The 17,625-nt window shown below is 38.8% G+C and overlaps 1 protein-coding gene across 3 annotated transcripts in view; it reads left to right on the top strand.

The window, feature by feature from the left end:
* The first annotated feature begins 580 nt into the window (after window positions 1-580).
* Window positions 581-17,625, top strand: part of NBAS (NBAS subunit of NRZ tethering complex) — a 186,031-nt gene continuing 168,986 nt past the window's right edge. For 2 of the 3 annotated variants that reach the window (XM_064508451.1, XM_026097158.2), the window contains exons 1-9: window positions 582-841; window positions 3,973-4,027; window positions 4,746-4,782; window positions 6,464-6,541; window positions 7,944-7,991; window positions 9,050-9,093; window positions 10,365-10,498; window positions 11,366-11,499; window positions 11,612-11,710. In XM_064508451.1, the coding sequence (XP_064364521.1) occupies window positions 689-841; window positions 3,973-4,027; window positions 4,746-4,782; window positions 6,464-6,541; window positions 7,944-7,991; window positions 9,050-9,093; window positions 10,365-10,498; window positions 11,366-11,499; window positions 11,612-11,710 (782 nt within the window). In that variant the 5' untranslated portion in view covers window positions 582-688. Of the gene's footprint in view, window positions 842-3,972; window positions 4,028-4,745; window positions 4,783-6,463; window positions 6,542-7,943; window positions 7,992-9,049; window positions 9,094-10,364; window positions 10,499-11,365; window positions 11,500-11,611; window positions 11,711-17,625 lie in introns of all 3 variants that reach the window. The other variant, XR_010388180.1, reaches the window with a different exon arrangement.

Genomic DNA, 17,625 nt, shown 5'->3' on the forward strand with positions numbered 1-17,625 from the left:
ACGGGTAGAAGAAGATCCTCTGAGGGACCCCCAGGGCAGGAGATGAGCCTGCTCCTGCCTTGGGAGCAGGTACTGCAAAGGAGAACATGGAGATAAGAGGATTCTTAGGTCTATTATCCTTAGAGTTTTCTTTAACGAGAGGGACACTGATGCATTTTCCTCAGTAGAGGTTGGCTTCCCAGCCACATAACAGATGGCGCGAGGAAAGCTCAGCTCAGCCTGGCACGCTCCTGCTCCCGGGCAGTGCCGGCCCAGGCGCCGAGGCCTGAGGCCCGAGGCCCGGCGACAGCGGGAGGAAGCCAGGGAGAGCAGGGGTAGCACAACAGGCACTTCTGGAAAAGGCGCTGGGGTGTTTCAGGCAACATGGAGCAGCCGACCCCACTTCTACAGCGCCATTAGCGCCTGCTCCTTGCGGCGGCTGTGTCTCCCTGCGCCTCGCCCCCTCGCCCGCAGGGCCGCGAGGCCGAGTCACCGCTGCCCAGTGCCCTTGGAGGAGCCCCGGGGCTGCTCAGCGCTCCCTCCCGGCTCCCGGCCGCTCCCCCTGCAGCCAAGGGGCCGGGCCGCCCCGCCCCGGGCGGCGGCGTGCCCCCCTCCCCCCCCCGGCGCGCGCGGCGGCGGCGTTGCCTCAGCGGTTTGGCCTGCGCCAGGCGCCGTAGTCGGTGCGGCGGTCGGTCGGGTTGGGGTGAGCATGGCCGCCGCAGGGGAGCGCGGGGAAGTGGGGGTGGCGGGGGCGGAGATAGCGATGGCGGCTGTCAGCGAGGAGGAGGAAGGCGGCGAGGAGGAGAATATCCTGTACGACTTGCTCGTTAACACCGAGTGGCCGCCGGAGACGGAGGTGCAGGTAGGTGCCGCCCTGGCCGGGCCGCGGCACGCGGGATCGGCCACGTCGGCGGGTGGGGCGGGGAGGGGAGGGGGCCGGGCTGCGCGCCGCTGCCCCGGGCAGCCCGCGGCAGCGGGAGCCGCTGTCCGCCGCGCCCAGGCGCTGCGAGGGAGAGGGCGCCTCTGCTGCCCCAGGGAAGGCTGTCGCTGCGTGGGCGCAGCGAAGGGGGAGAGCGTCGGGGCGACCAGGCAGCGTGTCCTGGGGTGGTGCTGCCCTGCGACCGCCCCTGTCCCGTGTCGCTTAATTTTTGCAGTGTCACTCCTGTACGTGCCGCCTGGCTTTCCTTGAAGTCTTTCTTGCTCTTTAGGTGCGACTAAGGCGTGCCAGGTTTTGCACGTCGAGCAGACGGAAGGAGGGGCTCTAGCAAACTTCAGGCGCGGTTTCCACAGACAGCTGTGCCGAGAGCACTGGGAACTGCAGCGTGCCTGCTCGGCCTTTGTGCAGCTTACTGTGCATGAGGCAAATCAGTTCCCCCTCCAGACTTCTACATCAGAATGTTACTTGGTTACAGTTGTGCTTTGAGAGGGCTGAAAAGGCTTGAGAGGTATATATATCACTGTGTGTAGATGGCACACAGGTAGCTGACAAAGCTTTAAAGATAGGAACACATCACTCCTATGCTGTAAGATCCTGCTTGTATTCTACGTTTCCATGAGTCAGTGGAAAAGCTCAGGTGCTAAGGCTTTGCTCTTTCATCTTTTTCCTTGCAATCTGCTGAATTAGTTGCCTCTATTTTTATTGCTGTCTGCTTTGGACGTAGAAGATGCAGATAATGTAGACTTCCTTATTGCTTGTCCTTTATTTGTTAAAATAAACTTTAACTGTTAAATAAAATAAACTTTAAACTGTTAAAAACACTTTATTTGTTAAAGTGTTTTTAGTTAGGAAAGTACATTATGGAAGTATTTTAACAGGGTTTTGTGCTTAAATGGAATCTCTGAACAGAGGATATGGTGAAACATCACCAGCAAAATAATGTACCTACTCATGATTACTGAAACCATTCCCATAAAAATAGCTTTTTGTTTGCCAGAAAGACATCATGATTTTTTTTTTCTTGAGTTCTAAATCCTCAGTTGCTGCCATAGGAATAGGTGTTTGAGGAAAATTGTTGCAGTATTATCAGTTGATAACATATTGGATTAGTGTTGTGTAAGTGAATAGACAGCTGCATCTGCTTTTATTTAACTTTGTTTTAAGAGATGATCAATGCTGTTTTGTCCCCCTCTCATTTTAGTAGTAGATGAAAGATTTGCATATCTGAAAATCCTAAGGAGGACTTAGATATAGTGGCACATGAGACTGTGGTTCTGCAATTGTACAAAAAGGAAAACTCTTGATGACAACCATCCTTTCTTCTCTGCTGTCACTGGTAGTCTTGAAGTTGTACAGTGAATGGAACTGATTAGTTTGAGAATGAATTTTGTTGTTTCATCTACTTCTGTGAGGTTGTCATACAAGCAGTTATGTAGGCATGGGGAGGTCAGGAATGTGTTGGTAAATAGAGAGGGAAGTGTGAAACCTCTCTTCAGCAGCAGCGTAGGTGTGCCAGTTTAAATCGATCGTGGAACCACAGCTTGAAGGTCTAACCCACCCTGATTATTTGAATCTCTGAGCAACATAGAATTCTGCTTGTCAACTTGATCAAGTGTTACAGGCTATTTTAAACTCATCATTTCCTTCTTACTTGCTCTAACTTCAAGATAATTACCATTTTAAATGGCAGAATTAGAAAGGCCCAGAAATGTTACATTTTGTAGTTTGTTGGAATTACAATTTTTTGAAGACTGTCGGAAGACAAGGATAATTCCAACATGCTCTAAGGCTTTAGTGGAAATTTGATTTTACACTGACATACACAGGCAAACAGAAGTTTTGTCAGTGTGACTGTTTGCCTTAAGTTGTCTTGACAATAACATTATTTAGGTGGTTGTGCCTTTCCTCTTTGAACATCAGTCTCTAACTCTGGTTTATTCACACTGTGCACTGTACAGGAAAAAGTCAGTCATAAAAACAGTTCCTACCTTATTTCTTATAGAACTGAATGATTTGGAATGACTGAGGTGGGTAATTGCAGAAAAGGAAAGGAAGTTAAGTTGAATGTTACACTGGGAAATCAAATTAAATCTCTACCTATGCAGTCTTGCAGGATACAAAACAAGGCCTTAAATTATACTCCCTGCAGGTCTCTCTTGCCTTTGCTTTATTTTTCTGTGTCTGATTTGAGATGATTCAGTTTTGATTGCAGAAGTGCTGAGCACTTCCAACTGTAATTACAGCCATTGGAAGCTCCCCCTGTGATGAGAGTTTAAAATTCTGTTAAATTCAAAACACTTAGAACTGGCATTTCTTAAGTTGGACCCCATATTGGCTTTAATCTTAGTTCTTGGTAGTATTCTCACTTACATATATTATGTTTCCCGAGAAATACTTTGTTTGGGGAAATTAACAAGCTTTTGTGAAGATCACACACAGAGAGGTGACAATGCCAGGGAAAAGGCTGGTGTGAAAATCAAGCATGCTGTAGTCATTGCAGTGATATGATTGTATATAACAAGCTCTTCAGGAATTCCAAAGTGTGTGATGAGAACAGAAAGAGTTATTGAGTAGTTGTTCATTGGAAACAGTGAATGAGGCAGTGGTTCTCTGGCTAAGGTTGCAGGGGAAGACTCATAGAACCATTTAGAACTGTGGAAAAAGAAGCAGACTTAACTTACTCTTTTCTAGAGTAGGCATATGCAGTCTGTATTCCTACAAAGAATAATTCCTAATCTATATTCCATAGAAAGAATACGTTATAGGAGGACATAGTCACAAGTCAGTGCTTTTATTACTACCAAAAACTGAGGGAAAGCTGAATCAATAGCCATGTGTAGTATTATTATGCTGATTAGAACTTGGCATTTATTGAAAATATTTGGTTATGTAGCTTGTTTTGTCTTATGCTTTTAATATGAAGTTGAAAGTAATTGCAAGTAAACATAAAAAACATAAGTACACAGCTTAAATGAATTTACTGAATGTATGCATGTATACTATATTTAAGCTAAAATGTATAATACAGTGTTTGACCATTACTGTTATAATTGCAGCCAAGAGGCAGCAAAAAACATGGTGCATCATTTATCATCACTAGAGCAATTACAGGTAAATATGACTGTTTTTTATGTTTATGACTTATAAGAATGATGTGTGGGTTGCTTGTTTAGAAAAACAAAAAACACTTTCTGCTCTATGAAGAGGCTAGTGTAATGGAAATAGCACAGAATGGGTTTTCAGAAAGATGTTTTCTGATTATCAATACTGTTAAGTTATTTTAATTTTTGTGTGCTTTTTTGCCTCCGTTAACTTATGGGGGGCAGACTAATAAAGTATACATCTAAGAAGTTTGGAAACCCTGTTGTATTTTGCAAAATACTGTTGAGGATTTTTTGTTGTTGTTGTTTCATTTTGTTTTTCTCTGTTTGTTTCTTTACCAGCCCTTGTCTAAAAAAGCCCAAATAACAAACTCAACTCTAGAAGGAAGCTTTACATCATGGTCTGATTGTGTTAACATTCAGCACTTGATTTATACAGTAACTGAATTGGATTTTCATCCCTCAGGCACTTCTAGAATTTCTAGAGATGTGTAGAGACTTTTGATTTGCCATTTCCATTTACTTTAGTAATATAAGGGTTCATTGGCCAAAGAAAAATAAGCATATGTAATTGTTGTTGTTATTGCTTTGTTTTGTTTTTCCCCTTTCCTTTAAAGTGTTTCTTTCTTTCCAGAGAATTTCTGGAATTCTGTGTGCAGTAAGCCGGAGAGTACCTTTAGACAGCCAAAGATGTAATTCTTGTCTTTTTTTTTTTTTTTTTTTTGTAGGCCCTGTGTTATTTTTGCTTCGATATATCTGGTACAGGTAGGTTTGAGGAAAATAATGCTTAATATTTTTATTTGGTAACATTTTGGTAGCTTTTTGGTTTTATTGGAAAGTTATTCCTATTGACACTAAAACTGAACACTGCCTAAAATATTGCCTGAGCAGTACGGAGAATATATGTCTCTCCTCTTGAATTTGAGTTGTAACCACTTGGTTCACAGTTGAAGCCTATGCCAAAAAGAATCAAGATGTATACTGGTTTGACTCTTACCTTTGTCAGTAGCCTAAATAAACTTCCATTTGTAGCATCATCTATCCCCAAATACATATTTATCCCCCTGTCCCAACAGAGACATAGCAAATGAAGCTGTTTGTCTATTTGAGCGACAAATGGCATACCCATCAGGTCTGACACTATTACAGTATTTGCTTCCATTTAAGTCATAATTTGGATTTTTTTTTGTTGGCAGTTGTCACTGTCGTACCAAAAGCTTGATAACACCTTGAGCAACAGGCCTAAACAGGCATACCATTTATAACTTTAATTTCTGTTTCAGAAGTCACTTAACTTTCAGAAACATATCAGGGGATAAATATAATGTTCTTGCAGAATTCCTGGTCTGTGGTTATACAACCCTGTTGATACCCTTAGCGTGGCTGAAGATATCAGTTCTTCCTTTTTAGGGGTATACTGTTGGCTTCTTGGGAAACAATCCTACAGTCTAAGTCAGCAGCTTCTTTCTCTTCTAGGCAATGCACCCCCCCCCCCCCCCCCCCGTTGGTATTCCACTTTATTTTGTGTTTTTGTTCTGAGGTTTCTGTTTTGATTAATGGGCTTCATGCAGTCATACAAGTCTGCCCACAAGGATTCACTTGCAGATGGAATGAGTTCATTTCATTTTCTTTAAAAACAATAAAAAATCCCCAGTAGTTGCATTGGAGATCTGTTTTTTTTCTTTTCTTTTTTTTTTTTTTTAAGCCTTTGTAATTAATTCTGTGTGCCATTTTGTATATAAAAAACAGTTCCGTTTGGAAGGGAGTCTAGGAGATGTCAAATCCAACCTTCTGTGAAAAGCAGGGTGAACACTGAATTCAGGCCAGATTGCTCAGGGCTCTCTCCATCTGGGTCTTGAAAACCTTCAGGGGTGGAGGTTCCAAAGCCTCTTTGGGCAGCCTGTTAGTGCTTGGTGAAGAATTTTTTTTGCTTATGTCAGCTTGGAAACTTTTCTGTTTTAATCTGAGCACTGTTCCATTTTGATGCCCCTCAGTGGCTCCCATCTTCTTGGTAACCTCCTCCTAGGTATCGAAGGGCTGCTCTTAGGTTCCTTTGAAGCTGTCTCTTTTTTCAGACTAAACAAATAAAATTCCCTCAGCTCTTTCTTGTAGGGCAAGTGCTCTGGTTCCCTAACAGTCTTGGTGGCCCTCCAGTTTATCAGTGTCTGTCTTGTAGTATGGGGACCTGAAACTGAATGCAGACCAGAGTCTAAAGATTAAGTGATCAGTTCCCTTAGTATCTAACTGTGATTCCGTTTCTACAGACTGGAATGCTGTTAGCCTTCGTAACAACAGTCAAGGTGCACTGCTGACTCGTATTTAGTTTGCTGAAACCTCAAAGCTGGCTGATGGTTGCCTATGAAATAAGTCACTCGAGATGTGTATCTCACTTACTGCTTTTTTTGTTAGATGTACATTCTAATTTAGTGTAACATTTTTGTTTCAGCCCTGCAAAGTTTACCCTGCCAACTGGACTGGTTCGTCTGGTTAGTAAGCAGATCAACTGGCATTTAGTACTTGCAAGGTAACCAGCTTGTATACTCTTGTGCTTTACTGTATTTGGCAGAAAAGATTACTGCATAGTGAATGTGCTCACATGTTCGGGTGTTTTGTTGTTGTTGGTAATGATGTTTTAAAACAAACAAACAAACAAAAAAAACCCCAAGAAAATATACTGTGTTATACAGCCTGTAATCTGCCTTAGCTTTTTTGAGTTGGGAGGAGGTTGTGGGGCATAGCTGCTGTGTTCAAGTATATAGTAGATACTATGGGGAAAATCTAAAAAAGAAATGTACACTACTCTGTTTCCTGAGATAGGAAAGGAACTAGTATCATTAATTTTTGTCCCTTATACCAGTTATCACCAGTGTGAGATTTAAAAAAAATGTTTTCCTCCTGCTTTACTAGTTAGCAGCAATGCTGAGCTAGTAGTGTGCTGAAGGCATTGTTATTCTCGTTGGTCAAAAGAAATACCGGAGGCTTTCACAGGCAGCAGATTGACCTTACCTTAGGCTATCTAGGGACTTCCACAGTGTTTCCCTTCTCTTCACGCACCTTCTCATTTATATCTGAATGACCTTCCAATTTTTAAGGAAAAGTGATTAGCAATGTAATCCTTCTGCTGGGATCATATTCATGGCTGTTGAATTTGGTCTCAAAACTTGCAGGGTGTGTAATAAAAACTGCATATCTTAAAAATTGTGGAAAGTGAGTGCTTCAAGAGACCTTCAAGACCTGTCGCTATTGTGTGTTGAGAGGAGAAATGAGAATTCCTAGACTAGGAACAACTCTTTTATAGTAATTTTAGCAGCATCCGTTGAATCACTACTTTTTTTAATAAGCATGAACTTATACAGAAAAATGGTTCAATGACATGAAAGTAGTCTAGAGTATTTTTACTTACTATGTTTCACTAGATACAGTCAGTAGTTCAGCAAGATTTCTGTGTTGTTGGAAGAGATGATGATTCTTTGAAGGAGGCGATGATACTCGCTGATGAAACTGGCATGTTGTGCAGTGCTGTATGTTAGGTAAAAAGTAGAGACCTCTTAAGGAGATCACCTGACTTCCTGAACTGTGATTGTTGTTTATTCCACATAAAACAATATGTAGTTTCAAGTATAACTGGCCTAAAATTATCCGTATGCAATATCTGGTTCTGACCTCTTATGTAATAAGATTTTAGACATTGTTTCTGTTTTCTTAGTGCTGCTAGAAAGGAGAAATGGTGGTGCATATGTCTGTGACATAAAGGGAATTTTGTTAATAGCACATTTTTTGCATAAAAATTGGTATTTCACAACTTATTTTGATTTATGAAAGAGAACTTGAATTTATCCTCACAGAAAAGTGCCTAGAGCTCTGATCCACGATCTGCAAGAGTGATCTTTAGTTGAACTTTCACATCTCTGTTATTCCTCTTTCAGCAATGGTAAACTGTTGGCAGTTGTTCAAGACCAGTGTGTAGAAATCAGGTAACTTAATATTGTCTATCACTTAACAACCACAGTCGCAGGGTTTTGAGAAAGTATTTCTAGTGTTTTACTAACCATACTTTAAATATATTTCTGTTTTTTTAGAGTGTTACGTACATTCTACAAATGATGTATGGAATAATCATAATTTATTATAACTCAGATGCCTTTGATTTCTTCTTAATTCTTGGCCTTCTATCCCTCCCTTCCCCTGCCCCCCTCCCCCCCCCAAAAAAAAGTGTTATTTTATTTTATAAGATGTGGAAGAGGAAAAACTCAAATTGCTCTAAGACGCTAAACTGAATTCATGGTCTCTCTAACCTTTGCTCTTCCCCTTTAAAATCATTAGGGGAGAGTACAAATGAAGTGAGACAAGAAGCTATTATACTGCTCTATAGAACAGCTGGCACATGTGTAATGCTTCACCTGATTTTACAAATAATATGAATTGCGAAAAAGACTCATGCTTTCCTTTTCTTCTCCGCTGTCTAATAACAAGCCCTCCCTTGCTAGTTCAAGAACACATTTAGCTGTAGAGCAGATCTTGATTGAGTGTGTTTACTTGCTTCACAAAAATCCATTTGCTAGAAGGTCAGACCTTCTATTTATATGTAAAAGAAGCAACTGAATGAAAATTGTTCAACCAGAAGTAGTGTGAACACCATAAATGTCAGCTTATAGACTATGAAATAAATTTTATTTTCCAACTGTATAAATATAACTGTATCCTTGCATTGTTGCTAAAATAGTAACCCAGAGGTTTCTGACTTTTTTTAAGTTACCTGCTCAAGTACTCAAATACTGCTGTAGTGTTTTGAACAGCATTACTAGTAAACATGGGATGGTGTTATTTATATGTTGGAAGGAGGGTTCCTAAGGTACTGCTAGTTATACTAGCTGTCGAAGGGTGAGGGCTACTATTTGCCTGTTTGGATAAGTAGTTAAATACATGCAAATCTTTGAATTGTGCACTTGGAGTATTTTTATAGTATTTTATTTATTCTTCAGAATTGAATAGTGCTTTTTGTGTAAATCCATAACTGAGTTTTATTCTGCAGGTCTGCAAAAGATGACTTTGGATCCATTGTTGGAAAATGTCAAGGTATGCAATATGGTAACCTCTACAACTCAGTTTCTTTATTGTTTATTATTAATGTATTGCTAAGCATTGCTGTTTCCTTACCCTTTAAGATCTTCTGAGTTCTTAAAAGCATTGGGAGACTCTGTTAATTTCTCTTTGGTTAGTTCCGTTTTTCCCTACCTTTTCTTTTTGTGGTGATTAGCATACTGACCTTGAATCTGGAGTGAAATGATACTTAAATGAATGGGTTTTGGTGCCATATTGGGTGTTGGTGCCCAACCTGCCCCCCAAGCTATCCTTGTGCAGTACTTAGTTGTGCTTTCATTAGTGTTAAAATGAAGATAGGCATCCCACAATTCTTGATGCTTTTTTTTTTTTTTTTTTTGAGATTCTGTTTCTTTCTCCTCTCTTGATCACTGCCTCTTTACATGTTGGATATAACTTTCAAAAGCAGGTAGATGAATGAGGGCCTATTAGGAAATGAGTGTCAGTGGACTAGAGGTTCCCAATCACATAAGTCACTTTTTAAAAGTTAATTTAAAGATTATTTGAATTGTCATGCACTATTTTTAAATATTCCCTGTAAATCCTTTGGAAGCCTGAAAAAGGGAACTTAATGCAACAGTGCAATGGGATGACAACAAATGGTATGAAGTTGGTGTGATAGGTTTGGTAAAGTTTGCTAGAATAACTGTCAGTGATTTCATGATGATAATACATGGTGCCCAGTGCTCTTGCCAACAAATTAGGTGTAGATCTTTTAAATTTTTGTTTCTCTCTTTGCTGTAATGCGTGTTGTTTCCTGTTGGCGTACAACTTTGGATCCTGATAAGTATAAGGGAATGGGCTGTTTCTAATAGCCCGCTGGCTCTTTGCTGATTGACCAAACTAAACACTTATTTCCAGAGGCAGGACGTTCAGTTAATACAGATAATAAAGAATTGTAGTAACTTTGTCTGTTAAACAAAGAAAGTTTTTACTAGGAATCAAATTTATACTTACAAAAATGCTTTGTCTATGTTCTCTTATACCTTGCTTTGTTTGAAGGAGGGGGGGAATCCACAAGTGGTACAATGTTTATAAAAAGTGTGTGCAAAGGAATACACTAACAGTGTAAAGACATCTAATAGTTGGACGATCAGTGGATGATTGGAGGTCATAATGTGGCCCAGTGCCATTCATTTTGTCATGATTCAGACTGTGGCCGTTGATAAGTGGAGACCAGTTAAGTACATGTTACAGTGTTAACAGGAAAGTATTTCCCTTTTTAAGAACTTTTTCCTTTTTCATAGTACCTAAAGATCCTAACCCGCAGTGGAGGCGTGTGGCGTGGAGCCATGACTGTACGTTACTCGCTTATGCTGAAAGCACTGGAACAGTGAGAGTGTTTGACCTAATGGGTAGTGAGCTTTTGGTCATTTCACCAGTAAGTACTCTCTCTGATTAAATTTAAATATAGTAAAACTCCTTGTAATCAGAAATGGTAATCACTCTGCCATTTTTTTTTTTATCATGGCATTCTTTGGTACAAAGCCTTACAGTATGAATACTAAGCAGAAATATATTATGAATTGTTTGTCATGTGATGGATATGTTATAGTTAATTAAATTCAGATCATGAATAGCATGAGCAAAGCATATCATCTTGGGGTTGTACCTAGTCAGAATCTTCATCTCTATTTTTCCTCAAAATAGTGGTAGATCTGCTGGTACATCAAATACTGAAATTACCATATCATCTGCTTAGAATATGTGCAAATGATTGCAGTGACGCCTCCATTTTCCCAGTATTCTTTCACAGAAGTATTGACCTATCATGCAGTTTGTATGTAGATTCAGTTGCAAGTCAAGAAAATATTGCTGCTTGAGCAGTTTGAGGAAACTTCTTTTGTATGTGAAAAATAAAATTGTTGTTGGCTTGCCCACCATAATATACTTCATATTTTACATATTCAAAGATTGCATTAAGCTAATTTGGGGGATTTTCAAAGTATGTTTCCTTAGTGTATTCTTAACATACTTTATATTAATAAGACTTCTTTAAAATCAAGATCGAAGGATGTGTTTTCTCTTTCAAATAAAATCTTCAAACAACAGCTTCTGTTAGCTTTTTAATGCACTTTTTATAGAATGTAGTCAGTCTAACTTGCTAGTTCTTTAAGCTCTGTGAACTTCTTTTGTTAGTTTTTTTAAAAACATTTTATAGAATATAGTAAATTTGACTTGTAGTTCTTTCAGTAACCAAAGCACTCTTCTCCCCTCCCTACTTTCAATGTCTATCTTTTGGGTAAAGACAACAGGTTTTCCAGGAGATCTTAGTTATGCTATTGCTGGATTAATCTTCTTGGAATATAAAGCAAGTGCACAATGGTCAGCAGAACTGCTTGTCATTAATTATCGTGGAGAACTGAGAAGTTATCTTGTAAGGTAAGCGTAAGTTTTGACTTATTCTGAGAAGGTACCACAAACTTTAAAAGAACTTTCCACTATCTTAAAATATAAATCTGAAATAACATACATATTTTTTCCTCGTACATAGTGTTGGAACAAATCAAAGCTTCCAGGAAAGTCATAGTTTCAGCTTTAGCAGCCATTATGCCCATGGAGTAACTACTGTTGTTTATCATCCTGGTCACAGGTAAGTGTTCTGTTTGCTACCTGCCAATAATATGGAAATAATGAATAATAGTGGCAAAACAGACATTGAAGTGTGTCACATGTGTTGAAGAAGAGGAGGAAAAAAGCATCTGTTACTGATATTTAGTGACTCAGCAATAACAAGTTGTATATCACTTACTTTTCAAGGCGGTCCTAGTGTGTGATGTCGCTTTACTAATGGACATTAATGATGTGTAAAGGTACTAAATAAAATACAGTTTGAATGACAAAGTTGGGACAGTCACAAACATAACAAATGGCATCTAGTGCATTTATGAACTCTAGAAGAACTATCTATAGATATCTGTCTTTCATGATTAGCGCATAATGTCTTTATTAAATTAATATTACAAGGTCTACAGGAGCCTTTGCACTACAATTGAGCCTTGTATATTACATTTGTAAAGGCAGTAAAAACTATTAAGAGATATTTTGCATGGACTTTCAGAGATTTTTCTTAATAAAAGGCTTTTTGGGCCTCAAACTAATAGTAATTATTATCAGATACAGCCCTCATCTCTAAAAAGAAAAAAACAAGACATATCCTTTGCTATGTGAGTACCGTGCAAAACCAGAATTTTTAGAATGTCAGAATTGGTTTCAAAAGACATTTGTCAATTTGATGGGGGGAAAGGCTGGGGCATATGTTTTTTAGAGTGTGTGTGTGTGTGGCACGGATACCAGACATGAAAGGTGGACTAATTGGCTGCCTGCTCTTGAACTGGATTTAGTTGGAATAGTTGCTGGTTTGCCAAGTATTTCTATTAAAATATATATATATATGCTTGCTATATGTTTTCAGTACATATGTTTCAGTACCGTGGAGGGGTAGACAGCTCTGCAACTTATTTTTCTATTTCTCTTCAAGTGTAAGAACTAAGCTTCTTTCTAGATATTTTCCTCCTATTAGAACTACGAAGATTGAATTTGTCAACAGAATATATTATTATAATCACTGCATTCTTGTTTTAGCTGAAATTAGGTGTGGCTACAGAGTACTAGAGGAAACTTATTGTTAGAAACTTGTTCTTGTATTTGAACGTGAAGTAAGCTGTCATATCTATCTTAAGAAAAATTGGTTATTAATGAGAACTAATGTTCTTCTAGCTTGTTACTTGAGAGATCAGTTTTGAATATGGTTTCTTTGCTTCTGTCCTGTTCATATTTAACAATTCCACACAACTCGTATTCATTATCTAAATCTAGAGTTTCAGGGTAATAGGACAGGGTTATGAAGTTCTGGCAGAGCTACCTCAACAGGCAACAGAACATATTCTTTCCTTTGATCAGACCGGGGTTAATGTCCCTTGACACTTGCCTCCAAAGCTATCTTTTCTGCTCCTAATGTTAGGAAAGAAATAGACTTTTTCAAATAGTTGCGAAGAACAATGGTTAACGTTCAGAGTACGATCAAATTATTAAATTATTCTGGTAACACATGGATGTGCTTGCTTTATTGGAGGGGGAGTTTCTAGGCGAATGACATCATCTGCTATAGCAGTTTGACAGTTCTGAACACGCAAACAGGAAAACAAATAGAAAATCATCTGGCAACTGTGCCATAGTCGCAATATGCAGTGGTCAGGACATTGCTTTGTGTGTACAAATGACAAAATCTTGCCATAGCAGTTTATAAGAAGAAAAAAACAAAATTTTTCGTTTTCTCATTCTTCTCTTCCCTCCTGAGAAGTAATAATTTTGGTTCTCCCACTATTCTTATATGATCTCAGTCTTATGTGTTTAAATTTGATACTAGTGTAAAGTAAAAGAGCAGGAGACAATGTTGTTTTTGTGCTTAGAATATTTTAATCAAAATAGTAGTAATTTAACTTTATGGAAGCTTATGGTTGACAGACTTTTTATTTTGTGTATTTTTCTCATTTTCTATGGAGAGAACTACCCTTTTTTGCCTGAAAACATGTGATTATATCTACTGCTGAAATAAGTTTGTGCAAAGTTTGTGGAACACGCGTTCAGGAACTCTTTCCTGTTTAAAAATACATATTGTGGCTGATTCCATGGAAATACAAATATTCAGATGGGATTGCATGTGATGATCATAGTATCTTCTGTTATGTACGTTCAGTAGATTTGCTCAGTAGAACTGAAAAATTGATACCAGAAAGATTGCAATGGAAAGCAGAAGGAAATGATGCATTGCCCCTCATGTAAGCAAATCTTTTTTTTTCTGGATTTTGAATTTACTCTGTGTTGGAAAACTTCAACCAGAGACTCTGCTCATCAATTTAGAGTTCTCTGGTGTCAAATACAGAAGTTGAGCTGTCTTTCTATCAAAAAAAAAAATATCAAAAGGACTAGGAAGGAGGCAATTTTCTTAAATTGTGCAGTAAAGAAAATTGTAGATATATATGAACACATCACACTATTGAAAATGAAATCTTTGATCACTTTATCTTATATGCAACTTGTGCTTTCTTGTATTTCTTTTACTTTTAGATGGTGAACTAATACTGGTCTATGTCTATCGCTTTTAAGTGCTGACTTACTGCTCTCTATGTAGCTATAGAATTGCTTATTTCTCATTGAACTGCAGTAAAATAGCACTGAAGAACCTAGACTTTTAAAATAATTTGGGGAAAAGTATAATCTTGAGTTTCACTGCTTCTGAAAAGATGTCCGTGTGTTAGTGTTACCATGTAATCCATCCTTCATATTTAATGGAATTTAGGGTGCAGTTTAGTTGACAAAATGTAAGTTTCTGCTTCAGGGTGAGTTGATGGCGATCTAGCTCTCTGAAGACTCTAGTGCAAAGTTTGTTAGTTTGCTAACTGTGGGTATCTTAGGCTGGAGCTGAATGTCTTACTTCAGGTCTGCAGTTTTTACAGATGTCCAGTATTAGAGCCTAAAATGTAATAGCTATGGTAGATAAGGGTTTTGGGTTCAGTTTGAATTCGTTTCTCATTGTGGCAAAATTGATGACAGAAGAATTGCATAAAAGTCTCAAGTTCTCTTTGAAAGCTTACATTGAACTTGTTCCCCTTGAGACCAGCATATATTTGCTATCTTCAGCACAAATTTATGGAAATCTCTGAAAATGGGGGAATATGCCCTGCAAAAGGGCAGCCACGCTTTTTGATTAACTGGCCCAAGTTACAGAATCACAGAATCATTGAGTTTGGAAGGGACCCTTGGAGATTCCCCCCCGCCGCACACGCACACACAGTGCTCAAAGCTGGCTGCTCAGGCCATGTCCTATAAAATTTTGAATATCTTAAAGGATGGAGACTCCGCAGTCTCTCTGGACAGCTTGTTCCGACGTTCAGTCATCTGCAGCAAACAAACAAAAAAAACCCCAGTCTTTTGTTTAAACTGTGCCCGTTGCATCATGTCCTGTCGCTGGCCACCACTGAGAGGAGTCTGGCTTTGTTGTCTTAACCTTCTTCCCCCCCCTCCTCCCCCCCGAATCAGATATTGATGCACATTAAGATCTCCTCTGAGCCTTCTCTTCTCCAGACTAAACAATCTCAGCTACCTCAGCATCTCCTTGTATGACAGATGCTCCAATCCCTTCAGCAACTTTATGGCCCTTTGCTTGACTTGCTACAGTATGCCCATGTCTGTCGTGTATATCTGGTATGGTATATTCTTCCTCAGACTGAGACTAACTTATTTACTCTAAAAAAAAGTAAACAGAAAAAAATCTCTTGTTGCTTTTCCCAGGCTACCTGTCAACTGTTGTTATTTTGGAGTCATCTTCTGTCTAGTCCTGAAAAAATGATTGGTAAACAAGACCAGATCTTTGCTGAGGCTCTCAGGAGTACCTTGCATTTTCTTTTGACACCAGTTATGCTATTCATCTTAATAGTTCCTGCCTTTGCTGTTGCATTTTGCTCTCTGTGAAAAACTTTTTAAAATTTCCATATGTGCTGCCATGATGAATTCTTTTGCTATGCTGGGAGAAGGCTTTTTTTGGCTTGAAGTTGAGCTTTGTGTGTATCTAGACTGGTATGACATCTTAATTCCAGCTGTTATCGAGTCTCATTTATCCTAAAAGATACTTTTAAATTATGAATAAGTTGCACTGTATGTGACAGTTTTTCCAAAATTTCTGTGAAAAGATTTATCTTGGTGGAATTTGAGAGCTAGTTTGAGAGCTATTGGCAGTTTGAGAGCTGCTGCTGTCACTACTATTGATAATTTTCTCTCTTACTCTTTATGTTGCTATTTGTCTCCTAGTCACCTCTGGCACAGTACGGTCACCTGTAATTGAATTTTTGTCACTGCTGTTGAAATTTTTAATTCAAAGATGTGTTGCATTGGAAGTTGGAGCTAGTGGAAGAACATGAGATTCCTGTGGATGGACAAGGCTATGGATAGATTAATCTTCCAGAGACTTACGCCTGCTGCCTTTTGATTACTAGGAGTTGATAGCAGTACTGTCATGAGTTACTGTTTGCAGTCATTATGCTGGTTTTAGCTTTTTTATGCATTTTGTTCTGGCACCACTAATGTGCTAATACTTGGTCAGACTGTGAAGGAGACTCCTGTGAAACTTGGTTCCTATGTTGAAAAAGTTAGAAAATTTATCACTTTAAATGTAATGATCTATGTAGCATTGATCTAGCCAACATCTTTCAGAGTATTAAGCTGTGATATTGTGTGCTACAAATTCTGATCAGATGTGATTTGTGTGCACACAAATGAATTTATGTCCATTAAACTGCATCATGCACGATAGGGTAGGTAGGTTTTAGACAAGATACTTATCAGAGCTGCTGCACGGGGCCTCATGTGATGTGCTAGGTTCCTGCTGGAAGTTCTTCTTTTGTAGAGATACGGGCTGCAGGTTATTTGAAAATTTGTTCCCCCCCCCCCCCCCCCTTTTTTAATGTTATTTTTTTAGCTGAAGTTCCTTAGAACAATTCTGCAGCATGTCTGAAGGCTCTGTTTCATAGGAGTTGGGGGCAGTTCTTGTGTTTTTTTGATCAGTGGCAGTGTATTAAGCTTCGGTGTTAGAATGATCAAAGGCACAGGAAGGAGGCAGAAGGGAAATGTAAGAATATGCACACAAACAAATTGGACTATTAACTGTGAGACATTAAATCTGCAAATCCCTCTTTTCCCAAGTGCCTGCAGAAAAATGGATATTAAAATATCTTGCATAGTTATTGTAGCTGTTACTCATTGATTATACCTCATGTATTACTGATATTTCCCTTGTCCCTGAAGGACTGATGTTCTTCACTCCAGGCCTTCCTCAGTTTAAGTCGCTTGCTTCTTGAAACAGAAACAAACTGTTCAAATAGATTCTAGTATCTGTTGATGTCAGAGCTGCATGAAATTAAACTTGCTACATTGTCTTCCTTGATTTGCATGCTTAGTGGTAGGAAGACTTGTTGCTTCTGACTTTGCTAGTTACTAGAGTAGGAGATTGCTTAAATTTTTCAGTCTTAAATAGCTGCCTTTCTATGATTATTATGATTATTTATTTATGTATTTATTTTTATCAACTCATTTACTCTTTGTGGGTCCTGAAATTAGAGGCATTCTCTAGGAATGGAGATGGAACTCTTGCTTAGTAGGGCTTGTATTTTAATTTAAAATGCTGTTTCCCTAAGGGCCCCTGAGTTCCTGTCCAAATGACTACCTGAGAATTGTCCAACCAATTGGCCAGAACAAACAGCGAATATGAAAAAGAGACTGTTGTTGTTTGGGAAGTATTCAAATAACATAGGGAGAATTTAGGGTCACTTAAAATGTAAAATTTTTCACATAAAAGGTGTAGTGCAACCCTGTGTTTGTTATTCAGAAATGGAATATATAATGTAGAAATTCTTTGTATTTTAACCCTGGGGTGTTAAACCTTTCATTTTTACTAAAAAAAATGCTGTTATATTTAGACTTTCATTAACACTTATTTAAAAAAACCCACAA

The sequence above is a fragment of the Dromaius novaehollandiae genome, chromosome 3 (assembly GCF_036370855.1).
Source record: "Dromaius novaehollandiae isolate bDroNov1 chromosome 3, bDroNov1.hap1, whole genome shotgun sequence".
Lineage (NCBI taxonomy): Eukaryota > Metazoa > Chordata > Aves > Casuariiformes > Dromaiidae > Dromaius > Dromaius novaehollandiae.